General features: G+C 41.2%; 1 protein-coding gene and 1 long non-coding RNA gene across 2 annotated transcripts in view; both read right to left on the bottom strand.

The window, feature by feature from the left end:
- The window catches only part of LOC128701087 (uncharacterized), a gene marked incomplete at its 3' end in the record, with an annotated part of 126,078 nt that extends 115,261 nt beyond the window's left edge, over nucleotides 1-10,817 (bottom strand). Inside the window, 2 exon segments of the mRNA XM_070090444.1 lie at nucleotides 9,944-10,055; nucleotides 10,663-10,817. Of these exon segments, the coding sequence (XP_069946545.1) occupies nucleotides 9,944-10,055; nucleotides 10,663-10,711 (161 nt within the window).
- LOC128690189 (uncharacterized) overlaps nucleotides 1-17,936 on the bottom strand; it is a 266,589-nt gene that overhangs the window by 238,690 nt on the left and 9,963 nt on the right. The gene's annotated exons all lie outside the window — the stretch shown is intronic.

Raw genomic sequence — 17,936 nt, 5'->3', positions numbered from 1 at the left:
GTAATGGTGAAGCTGGAGGTGCTGTCCTGGGAGACAGTAATGGTGAAGCTGGAGATTTTGTCCAGGTAGTAGGGAATTATACGCAGGAAGGAATACATATAAATGACCTCATACAGGACAGGAGCCGTAGTGGGGAAACAAGTGTAGTCAAAGATAAGATAAAACCAATATTGCAAAATAGAAATACCACAGGAAATAGCAAACAAGAGGACTCCACTAGCAATAGTGAGGATATATTACCAAAAACAACTGGTGGGAGCTCCATTGTTGGTGCTAGGGAGGACAGGAATAAGACAGGGAAACATGCACCAACAGGAAATACAGTCACAGAAACCCAAGGCAAACGGAAACCAAGCCTGTGCACATACTATGCACTTGTTATCTGCAGGCATGGGAAATCTGGAAAAACAGATGGGACGTGCAACTATGACCACCCTAGAAAATGCCATGCCCATATGACAACAGGAAAATGCAAACTCCCTTCCTGTAAGCTTTTTCACCCTGAACTGTGTACCTCTTCAGTACAGGAAAGACTGTGCTATAACTTAAATTGCCAGGCACACCATCTAAAGGGGACAAAAAGATACAAAACATCCAGGCCATGGGAAAACCTGGGTAGTCACAGCCACTCAAGAGGGAGAGGTTTTTTAGTGCCAGGAAGGAAAAAAAACTGGCAGGAAATGGCAGAAATCGTACACCAAATCCAGTCATTCCTGGAATGGAACCACAGTCGATGGCCTCCACTCCAAACCAACAGATACAGATACTAATGCCGGAAAAAAATCCCCCCCCCCTGTACCAACAATACCACCAGTCCGATGACATTCTTCTTTGCAAATATACAGGGTCTAAAGCCAGCAACAAACAACAAAATACCTTTCATCCGTGGACTGCTTGCAGAGGCAAAGGCAATGTTCGCGGCTTTCACTGAGACCCACATAAGGGATCACTTGGACAACGAAATATGGATCCCAGGTTACAACCTATACAGATGTGACAGAGTGAACAGGAAAAAGGGGGGGATTTTACCTGTACATTGCAGAGTCACTTGTTTGCACAGAACTGCTTAATGCCTCAAATGATGTAGTGGAAGTTTTAGCAGTAAAGGTCGAGAACCAAAACCTAGTCATTGTGATAATCTACAAGCCTCCGGATGCAACATCCCAGCAATTCCAGGAACAGCTGTTAAAAATTGACCACTGTCTGGAAAATCTTCCAGCTCCTGCACCCATCTTGCTCCTGGGGGATTTCAACTTAAGGCACCTAAAATGGAGGAATATAGCAAATAATATTGTTGCAGTAATAACACCAGGAGGCAGCTCTGATGAAAACTCACACTCACACGAGCTTTTAAATCTCTGCACAAAATTCAATTTAAACCAGCAAATAATAGAGCCTACTAGACTGGAGAATACACTAGCCCATGATGACACTCTTCAGGTCACTTGTTCTATCTAGGCTGGAATATTGCTGCACTCTAACAGCACCTTTCAAGGCAGGTGAAATTGCCGACCTAGAAAATGTACAGAGAACTTTCACGGCGCGCATAACGGAGATAAAACACCTCAATTACTGGGAGCGCTTGAGGTTTCTAAACCTGTATTCCCTGGAACGCAGGAGGGAGAGATACATGATTATATACACCTGGAAAATCCTAGAGGGACTAGTACCGAACTTGCACACGAAAATCACTCACTACGAAAGCAAAAGACTTGGCAGACGATGCACCATCCCCCCAATGAAAAGCAGGGGTGTCACTAGCACGTTAAGAGACCATACAATAAGTGTCAGGGGCCCGAGACTGTTCAACTGCCTCCCAGCACACATAAGGGGGATTACCAACAGACCCCTGGCAGTCTTCAAGCTGGCACTGGACAAGCACCTAAAGTCAGTTCCTGATCAGCCGGGCTGTGGCTCGTACGTTGGTTTGCGTGCAGCCAGCAGCAACAGCCTGGTTGATCAGGGGCTGATCCACCAGGAGGCCTGGTCACAGACCGGGCCGCGGGGGCGTTGACCCCCGAAACTCTCTCCAGGTAAACTCCAGGTAAGACCTCATCTTCACTAACAATGATGATCTGATAAGAAATGTCACCATATCAAAAACAATATACTCAGATCACAACATAATTGAGGTTCAGACATGTATGCGTGGAGCCCCAGACCGACATAATGAGACTAGTCACGAGGGAGCATTCACCAAATTCAACTTCAATAACAAAAACATAAAGTGGGACCAAGTAAACCAAGTCCTAACCGATATAAGCTGGGAAGATATACTAAGCAACACAGACCCCAACTTATGCCTAGAACAGATTAACTTGGTGGCACTCGATGTATGCACAAGGCTTATTCCTCTAAGAAAAAGGAGGAGTAGATGTAAAATAGAAAGAGACAGGCGCTCCCTTTACAGGCGACGGAAAAAAATAACAGAGCGGCTAAAAGAGGTCAATATATCTGAAATGCGTAGGGAGACACTGGTCAGAGAAATAGCAAGCATCGAACTTAAGCTAAAGGAATCTTATAGGAGTCAGGAATCACGGGAAGAACTAAAAGCCATAAATGAAATCGAAAGAAACCCAAAGTATTTCTTCTCCTATGCCAAATCAAAGTCGAGAACAACGTCCAGTATTGGGCCCCTACTTAAACAAGATGGGTCCTACACAGATGACAGCAAGGAAATGAGTGAGCTACTCAAGTCCCAATATGACTCAGTTTTTAGCAAGCCGCTAACCAGACTGAGAGTCGAAGATCAAAATGAATTTTTTGTGAGAGAGCCACAAAATTTGATTAACACAAGCCTATCCGATGTTATCCTGACGCCAAATGACTTCGAACAGGCAATAAATGACATGCCCATGCACTCTGCCCCAGGGCCAGACTCATGGAACTCCGTGTTCATCAAGAACTGCAAGAAGCCCCTACCACGAGCCTTTTCTATCTTATGGAGAGGGAGCATGGACACGGGGGTCGTCCCACAGTTACTAAAAACAACAGACATAGCCCCACTCCACAAAGGGGGCAGTAAAGCAACAGCAAAGAACTACAGGGTCCTAAGAAGCAAGATCACCACCCATCTAGAAACCCATCAGTTACATAACCCAGGGCAACATGGGTTTAGAACAGGTCGCTCCTGTCTGTCTCAACTATTGGATCACTACGACAAGGTCCTAAATGCACTAGAAGACAAAAAGAATGCAGATGTAATATATACAGACTTTGCAAAAGCCTTCGACAAGTGTGACCATGGCGTAATAGCGCACAAAATGCGTGCTAAAGGAATAACAGGAAAAGTCGGTCGATGGATCTATAATTTCCTCACTAACAGAACACAGAGAGTAGTCGTCAACAGAGTAAAGTCCGAGGCAGCTACTGTGAAAAGCTCTGTTCCACAAGGCACAGTACTCGCTCCCATCTTGTTCCTCATCCTCATATCCGACATAGACAAGGATGTCAGCCACAGCACCGTGTCTTCCTTTGCAGATGACACCCGAATCTACATGACAGTGTCTTCCATTGCAGACACTGCAAGGCTCCAGGCGGACATCAACCGAATCTTTCAGTGGGCTGCAGAAAACAATATGAAGTTCAACGATGAGAAATTTCAATTACTCAGATATGGTAAACACGAGGAAATTAAATCTTCATCAGAGTACAAAACAAATTCTGGCCACAAAATAGAGCGAAACACCAACGTCAAAGACCTGGGAGTGATTATGTCGGAGTATCTCACCTTCAAGGACCATAACATTGTATCAATCGCATCTGCTAGAAAAATGACAGGATGGATAATGAGAACCTTCAAAACTAGGGAGGCCAAGCCCATGATGACACTCTTCAGGTCACTTGTTCTATCTAGGCTGGAATACTGCTGCACACTAACAGCACATTTCAAGGCAGGTGAAATTGCTGACCTAGAAAATGTACAGAGAACCTTCACGGCGCGCATAACGGAGATAAAACACCTCAATTACTGGGAGCGCTTGAGGTTCCTAAACCTGTATTCCCTGGAATGCAGGCGGGAGATACATGATTATATACACCTGGAAAATCCTAGAGGGACTAGTACGGAACTTGCACACGAAAATCACTCGTTACGAAAGCAAAAGACTTGGCAGACGATGCATCATCCCTCCAATGAAAAGCAGGGGTGTCACTAGCACGTTAAGAGACCATACAATAAGTGTCAGGGGCCCGAGACTGTTCAACTGCCTCCCAGCATACATAAGGGGGATTACCAACAGACCCCTGGCAGTCTTCAAGCTGACACTGGACAAGCACCTAAAGTCGGTTCCTGACCAGCCGGGTTGTGGCTCGTACGTTGGTTTGCGTGCAGCCAGCAGCAACAGCCTGGTTGATCAGGCTCTGATCCACCAGGAGGCCTGGTCACAGACCGGGCTGCGGGGGCGTTGACCCCCGGAACTCTCTCCAGGTAAACTCCAGGTAAACTCCAGTAGACCATGGCATCCTACTCCACAAACTTGACCACTATGGTATAAGAGGCCATGCGCTTGCATATTTTAAATCCTACCTTTCTAATAGGTATGTCACTATTAAAGACAGCCCCATCTATACGGCCACTTGATACTGGAGTTCAGCAGCGAAATGTCCTTGGACCCCTGCTCTTCTTCATTTACATCAATGATCTTCCAAACATATCCCAACACCTGAAACACATTCTCTTTGCTGACGACACGACTTATGTCATCTCCCACCCTAATCTTGCCACCCTCAACACCATTGTTAACGAGGATCTGCTCAAAATATCGACTTGGATGACAGCCAATAAACTTACACTTAACATTGGCAAAACCTACTACATTATGTAAAATAGCAGAGCAGGTGTTGCGCAACTTAACATTAAGATCGACAACACTCTAATTGCCAGACATAATGAGGGCAAATTCCTTGGCCTATACCTCGACAACAACCTAAATTTCAGCACCCATATCCAACACATAACAAAAAAAGTATCCAAAACGGTGAGCATCCTCTCCAAGATAGATACTACGTGCCGCAAACTGCCCTTCTCACACTATACCATTCACTTATATATCCATACCTCACCTATGCTATCTGTGCTTGAGGTTCAACTGCAGCAACACACCTAAAGCCAATAATAACCCAAGAAAAAGCTGCAGTAAGAATAATCACTAAATCCCATCCCTGGCAACACCCCCCCCCCCCACTCTTCATAGATCTAAACTTTACTCCCTGTTCAGAACATCCACACTTACTACTGTGCAATCTACATGTACAGGACCTTAAATTCCAATATTAACCTTGACCTAAAACGCTTTCTTGATAGTTGTGACAGGATCCACAGGCATAACACCAGACACAAACATCTCTATGACATTCCCCGTGTTCGACTAAACCTTTACAAAAATTCAATGTATTTCAAAGGCCCTAAAATCTGGAACACCGTACCTGAAAACTCACTTTCAAAACTACAGTTAGAAAACATCTTCTCTCCTTGATCCACCTCAACAACTAACTACATGATAACCACCTGGTGGTTCAAAATTACACTCACTCACCCACTGACTATAAACCCAGAAATACTAATCTTAATCTTAAAATAATAAATCCTAACTAGTTATAAGTTTGCCTATGATACTCCAATATAGACACCTTGTATTGTGCCAAAACAAAAGCATTCACATTGCTAAACTCACAAATTATGATGTAGTCACTTAGCCTTAATACCATAATCTGTAAGGATTTAATGTTAAGAATTAATCTAAGTCTACTCAAAATGCCTAGCCATGCTAGGTGTCCTAGAGGCCCCCTCTGTAATTAGTATTTTATAACATGTAAACCACACAATACCCAAAACCTGTAAACCTCACATTGTAACCCTTATAGAGAATAAACTTGAATTGAATTGAATTGAATTGAATTGACAGGGAAGCTCTGCACCTGCACTGATAAGCAGGAGGAGAGTCACCATTTTTTTTTAATGTAGTACAAACACGTTAATGTAAGGTGTATAATTTTCGTCGCTCTAGGGGTTATATTGGGCTTAAACCTCTCAAATAGGAGCCGAAATTGTTGGATATGCAGTCCTGCATAATTTGAGCAGCAGATGGACAGGACAGCTCCAGGAACCTCAGATAAACTATCTAAATTATGTTTGTAATTCTGGCCAGTATTATCATCATAAATTTAGTTAGAGGGGGGGTTCTGTACATGATACACAGTAATCTCCTGACTAATTGGTGAGTGTTATGATTATGAATTCTCCTTCTGTTATATAAATGTGTATATGTAATCATTTATTAATCTTAATATACAGTCCACAAATTTATATTAAATTTTACCAAAATTCCTGGTGATGTACATTTCATTTGCAATTAATATAGGTCTAGAGCAACTTGTGGAGAGATAGATTATGGTAGGTATCGAAGGGGGACATTTTTGCGACCTAGGTGTCCTAAAAATTCCTACTTGTCTCTGTAACTTTGATAAATAATAATTATCTTTGTTACCATTTACTTGTATGTATCTAATGAGATACATCCAGGTAAATTTAATTTTCCACAGCGAGAGCATTGCCAACCAGGTCACGGAATACATTCATTTTTACCCTCTATGCAATGTTTTTCTATTTTTCATTAACTTCTGTTCATCCCTTTCAACACAGAACTTCAACAGTTTGTCCTTCAACATTAAAATGGTATAAAATACCGACAGGTTGTTAGGTAAGACACATATGCAACAGTTAGGTATCTTTATTTCGAAACGTTTCGCCTACACAGTAGGCTTCTTCAGTCGAGTACAGAAAAGTTGATAGAAGCAGAAGAGACTTGAAGACGATGTAATCAGTCCATCACCCTTAAAGTTTTGAGGTGGTCAGTCCCTCAGTCTGGAGAAGAGCATTGTTCCATAGTCTGAAACAATATGGAGTTGAAGTGACACGATGGAGCCTTATATAGCGCCAGGAGGTGAGACGTAGGTCACTAGTAGAACGCAGATGTTGGGAGGCGATGGACTGATTACATCGTCTTCAAGTCTCTTCTGCTTCTATCAACTTTTCTGTACTCGACTGAAGAAGCCTACTGTGTAGGCGAAACGTTTCGAAATAAAGATACCTAACTGTTGCATATGTGTCTTACCTAACAACAGTTTGTCCTTCAGTTTCTTGAGGTGGTAGACAGTGGTTGTTCCAAACACCTCAGTCAGACGCTGCACACTTACACTGCTCTCAAGTTTTTTCCAACAACTTGACTTTCTGTGATATAGATAAACATAAATGCTTCCTCTTTTTCTTTTCACTATTATCCATAGGCCTCGTCGACATTTTCAACAACATCTTCACACCACAGAGCACAAAACATTCGGTAGTCAGTGAATAATTGTTGCTGACAACAAACTGAATGATCAAGTTGTGGCCCGTCATGTCAACACTCCAAAAGACTTTCGGATTTTGGAATTTCGGATAAAGGATTCTATACTGCATTTTATATTTATGGGGAAGCACTAAACACGCAAGGGTCACACAGTGCCTGAAGATTGGGAGGCAATTAGGTTCGATCCCAGGGGAGGAAAAGTCCATTTCTTTAGAACAAAAAAACATACCACGGGCGGGGGTAGAACCCGCGATCAGAGACTCATAAAACGCCAGACTGACGCGTTAACCACTGGGCCAGTTAGCTACAACAAGAATCGTCCAACTAGGTATATTTATACACCATAGGTGCATAAATATAGCTAGTTGGACGAATCTTGTAGCCAGCTGGTTCAGTGGCTAGCTAGTCGGTCTGGAGTTTTATGGACTCTCTGACCGTGGGTTCTACCCCCACCCGTGGTATGGTTTGTTTGCAGTCGTGTCATTACGATTTCGTGAGTCATGGTTTAGAACAAGAACCTCTCACCAGCCTCATGGAACATCTTTGGGAAGGTATCCACTGGCAAGCACTGCATAGCCCGTAATGCTATGCATAGTATAAGTGGCTTTGGCATGCTGCTCTTATCTGTATTTTTTTTAGTACCTCTGTATGTGTGCTCAAATTGTAATAAATAAATAAATAAATAAATAAATAAAAGCTGCTTTGTTTCCACAGAATCCTCAACAGAACTTCTAATATTTTTTTTCTCTTCTATGTTGTGATTCGCCTTATCTTTTATAGACTGATTTACTGACATACGCTGCTCTAAGTATCTAAATACATTTACGTATGTGATATTCCTCATTTCCAATGTGACATTCGTTTTTTTTTTCCTATTCTGATACCTGTGTCTACTTTTATCACCTGGTTCTCTCTTTCTCTTCATATGTTCACTCTCATTTTTTACACACCCTTCCAAACTCCTCCACCAAATTGAGCAAATTCTCGTCTGAAAATCCCAAAAGCGCCATGTCATCTACAAACAGCAGTTGCAAGAACTCCCACTTTACAGTAGCCACTTTTAACCCCACCTTTCCTTCTTCCTGTTAAAGGTTCATTATTCTGGGAAAAAATACTTCACTTTTTTTCTTATCCTAACTTGTGCTTCACTCTCCTTATAAAACTTCAAAGTTTTAAAGAAATTACTACCTATTACATATATTAGCAGCACTATAGCTACACTGTTCTCATATTTACCCTAATATTTGCATTTTATAATCTGTAACATAATATTTGCATTTCATAATCTGTAACATAGTTGGCTTATTGGGTTTTAAGCTTTTTTACTGCACGAGGGTCATTAAGGCTACACATCACCTGAAATACCGATTAACTTTATTACTATTACTCAGGTCACACATTGAGGTCCGGAGTTCGAATCTCCTCCGGTACGGCTGGAAAACATTAGGGACGTGTTTCCATGACACCTACTGTCCCTGTCCCTGTTCACCCATCAGTAAAATGGGCACCTGGGAGTTAGTGGACTGGTGTGGGTTGCATCCTGGGACAAAACTGACCTAATTTACCCGAAATGCTCAACATAACAAGCGACTGTCTATATAGTAGTATGTCACTGATGTCAGTGACATACTTCTATGTAGAAAGTACAAGTACATGTACATGTACAAGTACATGTACAAAGTACAAGTACATGTACAAGGTACTGTATACCTTGTACATGTACCTGTAGTAAATAAAGATATTATTATTATTATTATTATTATTATTATTATTATTATTATTATTATTTTATTATTTATTATTTATTATCACACTGGCCGATTCCCACCAAGGCAGGGTGGCCCGAAAAAGAAAAATTTTCACCATCATTCATTATTATTATTATTATTATTATTATTATTATTATTATTATTATTATTATTATTATTATTATTATTAAATTCAAGGTAAAATTGTGGCGGTTATGCAGCTTCTGGGAAAATGGGAGGCAATCAGGTTCGATCCAAGGTAATGGAGGATAGGTCAAATTTCTTTACACTCTCTCACCAGTATCAGTGCATCTCAATTGAGGGGAATAAATTAGACTCAGTATATACACGTATACACAGCTGTCAATGTACTATGTATCGCAGGCTACAATAATCTTGAGAGTGGAAGATACCTGCTACACGTAGCAGTGTCCGTGTTATAGGGTACCAGAAAGTTGAGTGGTTACTATAGAAGCGGAGCAGTTATACATGGGTTTATAAAGTTGGCAGTAGCTGAATAGAATGGGCTCACAATCGAAGGTAACTGGGTTAGAATCGCTGGCAAGGCGAAACGAATGGCCAAGTCTTCCTCCAGCTGTTTCCTTTATACATCTAGCAACAGTTAGGGAGTTAGGTGAGTGTTGTAGGTCGGATTCTTAGGGGATGGCAGTATACATTAGATAGAGCTTAAATTGTAATATTCCTTCTGTAGGACTGATGAAAGTAAAGCACGATAAGAACTTTTACGCGAGGTGTGAGTTTTAAAGGGCAGGATCAATGCTCCTGTAAGCGAGCACGAAGACTTAACTACAATACCAATAACGGAGAGTGCAGATTTAGACTTACCCAGTATCAGCACCACACCGCTGGCCCAGTTCATATACATAAGGCTGAGCCATGCTCAACCACACTCCATATTTGTTTCGTAGTCCGGGGACAGCAGACACACCGGGGACCTCTGAGGAAACACGTTTCTTTGAAAATTATCCTCTACAACACGGGCTGACAAAATCATGTACAAAAAAAATTACAAGGCCACATCAATGTCGCCTTATTTTACCCACATTTTGAACTCACTGAATATCTTGCTAATCTCTCCATACCAAGGCAAAACAGTTAACTATTAGCTAGGATTATACAGATTCTCAGATATGTTTAGCAAATTAAATTAGGTAAGGTTGCTAGGTGAATCTTGTTCAAAATTAAATCCAGAATTTGCATAAATCCAGTTCTTAAGAGTTATGCAGAAAAAATATCGAAAAATAATAAACTTTTTCAGTGTATCATTTATCCACAAATCTCAAGCGTTACTATATTATACAAGGTTACCGATTTTATAAGGAAAGAGGGGGAGAGAGAGAGAGAGAGAGAGAGAGAGAGAGAGAGAGAGAGAGATTTAAAGTTTCAGAAGGACCATCAATGCTTTTCTTCCAGTTTTCAACACGATCTCAGCCTCCACCTGCAAACTCCACCTAACAGTAAAAATAGGTACCTGTGTTTTAGCTGAGTGTCGTGGGTATATTATGCTAAACAAAATACAATAATCAGGATAAAAATTGACTCACCCAGGAAGCACAAGGCAGTTACCACGAGCTTCCAAAACAGGGCCGTCATGCTTAATACTTCAAACACTGGACGTGGGTATTCGAAGCTCCTTGTAGCTCTGTCTTACAGCTGCATTAATAAGACGGAGCCCCTTATAGCTCCGTTTTATCATTAATGCAGCTGTGGTTCCCAGACAATATCTCACAGTTTGCTTCTTATCACTCACACCTCCTTTCTACTTTACTCTCCATCTTACCAATTCGACAAGTGATTAAATAACCTCTAATTACTTTATTTTTATTCTGATGTTAATTTCTGACAACTAATCTTGTTATCACCATAATGCCAAGGCATAATAGAGGCTCTCTTTGCATTGCAACCCACTATTGTATATACACAATCTCAATGTACTGTTTGCAAAGACATTAAATAAATAAATTAATAAATTACTGAGGACGCGCCATTTTCTGTTTACCCCAGAAATATGTCCGGCTGTGAAGAGAACTGTTTCTGTTGTCACATATGATGCATATTGGAGAGGAAAGCGAGTGAAAAAAATCCTAATCCAAATACAGAGTGTCACAGTATATACAATTATATGCTTCCCTATTTCTAGCATAAATAAATTATACATATTTTGGGTTAGATAAAACCAGTACGACAGTCATTCTCAAATATATCATTGGCATTAATACCTCAACAAAATGACTCTTCAAGGGGCGGTGCGCCATCATGCCGAGGAATCAAACTTGATTACCTTTCCTGCATGACCCATATGGGTTTGGCGCTTTCTTGTGAATATACGTAATTAGAAGGCTAGGTTTCGCAAATCCGATTTGCCTTGATGCAAAAGTTACCTGGTTAAATTATTATTATCATTATTATCATAACTAAGCGCTAAACCCATAAACCTGGTTAAATTAATGAGACCTTTTATCCTTTTCATTTAATTATTATTCTGTTATTATTATTATTATTATTATTATTATTATTATTATTATTATTATTATTATTATTATTATTATTATTATTATTTAAATAGTCAAAAGCAACTTCCAAACTCTTATGGGTCATATTGCACAGAGTTGGTTAAAATTGTACAGGAGAGGTTAGGAGCTGAGGCTAAGTGAAGGTACAAAATTAACATAATGCATACTTGGTGCAACAGCTTAATTTTCAAAATAAAAAAAATCTTTTTTTTTTTTTGTCAAGGTTGGGGTTTTTGGCGAGGAGGTCAGTTAAAGTGCATCAGGGAGGTGAGGATGTCGAAAGTGAATTCTGCTGTTACAGCGCCTTTCTGCGTGTGTGGCCCAGACGTGAGCGCAGTTTCCTTAACCTTTATGGAAAAATGGCCAAGAATCCAACCGTGCTCGATCAATGCTGTTACCAGAGGTTTTAGGGTCTTTAACTTTAACATGTTTGGTCTATGTGTTCGTTGCCTTCAACGTTTATTTCTCCAGAAATCAAGCAAAAAAAAAAAAAAACTTTTTGCATGCTAGAAATCTGACACAACCAGATTGTATATGAATCATCATGGAATGTGGGGAGTCATATTTCTGGATAGCTTGTAACGCACTTTGAGTGTGAAACAACTAATGAGATGGACATGGTTACAGTGTGCATGATAGCAATGAGTATTGCATATATTTCAGCAGCGAAAATGCTGACCGACCTTATTAAATATACTTGGATTATATCTGGAAAGACAGCTGTAGACTCTACTATATTTGAGTATTTGGAACTGTTAGCGTACACCCCATAGCATAAGGAATAGTCAGCGCAAGTTTGTAGTAGATATATTGGACTTTGGGCATGAAAAGGAGGGAGAAGCAAACATGAATTATCCGAACTATCCTAGGAGGTAGGCAAGAGCATGATATGGGATAAACGTAATGGAGACTCGAGAGGTGAAAAGCAAATTAAGAGATATTCCAGATTTCAAACACATAGGCTAAAGGGCCACAGCGAATAGGGGTCGACCTTTCAACACCTTCCCATCATCATATATGAGGGAGATTACTAACAGACCTCTGCCTGTCTTCATGAGGAAGTTGTCCAACTTCCTCATAACTGTGGTGCATATGCTGGACTTTGTGCAACTGCCTGATTGATAAGGCCATGCACTTGAAGACCTGATCTGGAACCGGGCCAAGATGGCGTTGAACTTGGGAACATCCTTCAGGTAGACTACAGGTAGGCAGGTATTCTATTAAATGATTTATCTTACTAACATTTGTTATTATTGTGTACATATGAGGCTCGTGATGACCATTAAAATGAACAAAGGCTATGTGTTTTGTGTCGACCCTGCAAAGGAAAGATCAAAAGACCCCCAGACATAAACATAATCCGTGATCATGAATGACGTCGAGTTTAAGAGTAGTTTTGTCTCCATGGTCTACCTTGGGGCGGCACGAACTCTGGGAGGGGTTTACCTACCAGCCCCCAAAGTACAGTGAGCTAAAGTTTTAAGTAAGTTCAGCCGAGTAAGACAGGTGACTTTTAGGGAGAAGATGTTGGATTGCCATGACATTCGATGGTTAAGAAGGTCTGGAAACTTCAGCATAACACATACTGGGATAAGGGAGCCACATAAATACAAAATAAACTGTGGGACAATAGAGCGTCTCGGGAGGGTTATCAAGCTTGTTGTAGAGATAGAAAGCCTGGAACTATGTGAAGCAGCCCAGATGGCCGCGCAATCTATAGTGGGTTGGAGAGTGGTCGCTTCAAATCATCAGTTTGGATCTGCGCAAGTTATAACATAATCATCTACATTTTAGAATGACGAGATAATTGTGGTAAGAACCCAGGCACGCCCACTTAACAGTAATGATAATAAAAAATCTTTGAAGAAAAGTGACAGCCTGCCTTGAAGGCCTAAAGAATGGGCTAGAGACAGAAAAATGACAGCAATAGCTGAATGCTTGTCCACGAAGGCATTTTGAATGTATGTATCGAGTCAGACAAGAGGGCTGATAATGAAGTGGCCCTTAAACCAAATAAAGGAGGGGAGAATTATTATAAGCGCTAAACCTACGAGGGTCATATAACGCAGCAGGGCAGGGGGTAGTGCAGGATCATAGAGTAGCAAGGGTGGAGAGGATAACAGAGGAGAGTTAAAAAGAGCTGTGAGTGCTAAAGGAAGGATTATCAGAGTTTGTGTAAGAAACCAGATGCTGTCAAAGATGGGGTCGTCAGCCAGGAGGGAAGATAAAGTAAGGATGTTAGAGCGGTGACGACGTCAGAGGAAAATTCTGTGTGCATGTTGATAGACAGGACAGTTCAATAGAATATGAGAAATTGAAATTTGAACCAGACATTTCTCACAGAGTGGAACTGGGCGCCTCTCCATGAGATACCCATGAGTAAGACGAGTGTGCCCAATGCGAAGACGAGAGAGTATCGTCTCCCAACCTTGGTATCGATGACAAGAAGAAGGCCAGAAACTTAAACTTGGTTTGATAGCATGCATTTTGTTATGAGTCATATCACACGAATGTTGTTGCCAATTGTTGCGAAAGTGAGATTAGAGCAAAATAGTCCGAGAATGGAATACCTCTATATGAAACTGGGAGGTCATGGAGTCCAAACCGCATAGCAGAGTCTACTTGTTTATTACCTTGAACATCAACATGACCAGATTTGTTTGTTTTTGCTAGTAATGCAGCACAACCAAAATTATCTATGAAGAACTAGGGGATGAGGTGAATCAAATTTTTTAATAGCTTGCGAAGTGCTAAAGGAGTCTGAGACAACTACAAACACTGAAGTAAGCATAGAAGAAATACGGATAATTGGAAAGAGAATGGCATGCAATTCAGCTGTAAAAAATGCCAGCTGAGTTTAATAAATGACCTTGCACTATGCTATCCGGAAACAGTTAGTTAGTTTAATATGTTTATTATGCACCCCATACCCATCCTGTGGGCGGTAGTCAAAAGATTACAGAGGTACATAATGGGTCCAGGGACTGGGCCTCAAAGTTTTGATAGCTGAGCAAGCTACAGAGGCAATGAACTCACAATTTACAAAGGTAATGAACTCACAATTTACAAAGGTAATGAACTCCAGGTAGGTCTAGTCACAATCATTACAAGTTACAAAGGTATTTACAGATTACAGAGGTACACAATGGGTCCAGGGACCGGGCTCCAAAGTTTTGATGGCTGAACTAGGTACAAGGTAATGAACTCACAAGTTACAAAGGTAATGAACTCACAAGTTACAAAGGTAATGAATACTGTAAGAATGGTTACTTACGTTTATACATGGCTGCAATCATGAACAAATTTTAGAGTAATGAGCAATTCACACTTCCACACCCGGTCACAACTGTAGTGAGTTATTGGTGCAAATGTTGATTGCTGAGTCTCTCTCTCTCTCTCACACACACACACACACACACACACACACATACAAATTCATACACACACACACATAAACACACACACACACACACACACACAAACTCATACACACACGCACACACACTCATACTCACACACACTCATACACACACTCACACTCATACACACACACTCATACTCACACACACACACACACACACACACACACACACACACACACACACACACACACACACACACACACACACACATGCACACATGTGGTAATGCTTTATTTACAGCTAGCAAAGTCAGGGTATTTCTCCAGAATGGTCTGTAATATACCACTGTGGATAAAATACTTAGCCATTTCTTGAACACTTCTGAGTGAGTTGTTTCTAAATTCATTAATTTTATCGCACTCCAGTACATAATGACGCAGGGTGTGACAATAATCCATCTGGCAAAGTTTACATTTCGTTTGGTCTACATCTGGTGGTGGTGATTTAACCTGCCAAAGATACTTGTAACCCAGCCGGAGCCGGGCGGTAGTGACATCCAAGAGTCTGCTTATTTTGTTGGATGCACCATAGACATGTGGCTCCTCCTGCATGATAGAATGATGATAGATGGACTCACTGGTGTCAATCTCCCTGAGCCTTAAGTCCATAAAATTCAGCTGAAGTTCTTTTCGTATTATTGTTCTCAAACTACTACCTGACAAGCCAAGATTGTAATCTACTCCCTCTTTGAAAGCATACAGCTTAGCCAATTTATCAGTTCTATCATGCATCTGAAGACCAATGTGAGATGGAATCCACAGCATGTGCACTCTGACTCCACTGTCCACAATCCTACCATACCTGTGTCTGGCTTCTGACACAAGCATGCCACAATTTATGCTTAATGAGTTGAGAGCATTTATGGATGACAGAGAATCAGTTACAATTAAACTGTCAATCTTTGATACATAGATGCATTTCAGTGCAAGGAGTATGGCAAACAGTTCTGTCTGAAGGGTAGAGGCCCAATTATTGATGCGTGCTCCAATTTCTTTAAGAGAGCCATCACTCTGTACGACAACAGCAGCACTACCAGCTGCACCAGTGGATTGGTGAACAGAACCATCAACGTAAATAATTTGCGAGAGTGTGTGCTGTGTGACTAAGTTATCAATACAGCTTAAGGCCTCATGTTTGGCTTCAAGGCGAAGTTTTGGTTGTGATTTAAGAAGTAGTTTGGGGGGAAATGGAGGAATGGTAGTTTGGAATGGGGTAATATTCCATGGAGCGGAGAAGTGCCGCTGTTGCCTTACTTGACATAGATCATGTATCTGATTCATGCGGAGGTCGGTTCCAGTCTTTTCGATCCATCTGGAGGAGTGTTCACCAGTGCTGAGGAAAGTTTGGAGGGCTTCTGTGCAGGGGTTTGAATGAGCTTGCCTGAGCATATTAACCCCAATTAGGATATTTCTTTCAGTAACACGATCTCTGATGCTTGGAATATCAAGTTCTTTTTGCATATTTAAAATTTTGGCAGTACGAGGGCATCCTAGGATGATCCTCATTGCTTCGTTCTGCAGTTTTTCCAGCCCTCCAAGCTTCCAGTCAGACACAAGAGCAAGTAGTGGCGCAGCATAATCAACCAATGATCTAATATAAGCAAGATACATCATTTTCACAATTTTAACATTAGCACCATACCTGGGGTGAAGCCCTGCCACAACTCTAAGTGCTCTTAGTCGTTCTTTGTATTGGCGACAAAGTCTTGTTACAACAGGTCCAAGTAGTGGAACCTCAAAGCCTAGATACCTGTATCTGCTTACATATTCTAGAAGAGACCCATCATGCAATTGGATCTGACGAACTGTGCCTCTCTGTCGAGGAGGACGCCTATTGAGTATCTTTGTTTTATCAGTAGAGATTATCAACCCCAGGTCCTGACACGAGGCTAGTACATGATTAAGAATGTTTTGGGTGTTGGAGAATCCGGTGGTGTGAATCATTATATCATCAGCAAAACTAATCACATAATTATGGGGCTGACTAGGCATAGCATTAAGTAATGCATTAATTAGAATATTGAACAGTGTGGGACTGAGCACACCTCCCTGTGGGGTTCCTAATTCAAAGTCTTTAGTTACACTTCTATGTCCCTGGAACAACACAGACGATTTTCTGTTGGACAGGTAGCCTTTAATCCAGCGGAGAAGCCATCCTCCAACATCCATTCTGGCAAGTTCACTAATTATTACATGTCGGTTGGCTACATCGAAAGCGGATTTAAGGTCAAGGAAGGTAGTGTAGGAACTGTCAGTGTGCAGGGTGAGAAAGGTGGCTATGCAATGATGCACGCTCCTTCCATGCATGAAACCATGTAACCGGGGAGACAAAAATTGTTTGATTCTGTACATGAGACGATTAAGAATCATTCTCTCAAATGTTTTACACAAGCAGCTAGTAAGAGATATTGGGCGAAATGCATTTTGTTGATTGGGCTTAGGAATTGGAATGATGAGGCTGTTGGTCCAAGATTGAGGGAGCTCCCCAGTTACATAGCTCATGTTATATAATTCAAGTAATGGATTACCTGGTACTCGACACAGCAATCTGAGTATGTTGTAAGTAATACCATCCTCACCAGGCGACGTGGAGTTGCCCTTAGTTAGCGCTGCATCAAGTTCATAATTAGTGAAAGGAATGTTGCAATCATCTGCCTTACTGAGCATAAAGCAAACAAGTCTCTCCCTTGCATCATATTTATCATTTAATTTTGCCTGTGTGGTACTGGGAAGATTGTCATAGCTAGATGTAGCAGCCCAAGCACTGACTAACTCATTCGCCCTATGCAAGGGATGAGGGTGCGCGATCTGCCCAGTTCGTTTACCCTTAATTCTATTTATGTCCCTCCATGCCCGGCTAAGTGGGGTGTGAGCATTAAGACCG

This window comes from Cherax quadricarinatus, chromosome 32, assembly GCF_038502225.1.
Source record: "Cherax quadricarinatus isolate ZL_2023a chromosome 32, ASM3850222v1, whole genome shotgun sequence".
Taxonomy (NCBI): Eukaryota; Metazoa; Arthropoda; class Malacostraca; order Decapoda; family Parastacidae; genus Cherax; species Cherax quadricarinatus.
Note: the sequence above shows the minus strand (reverse complement) of the source record. Positions and strands in the feature narration are given on the sequence as shown.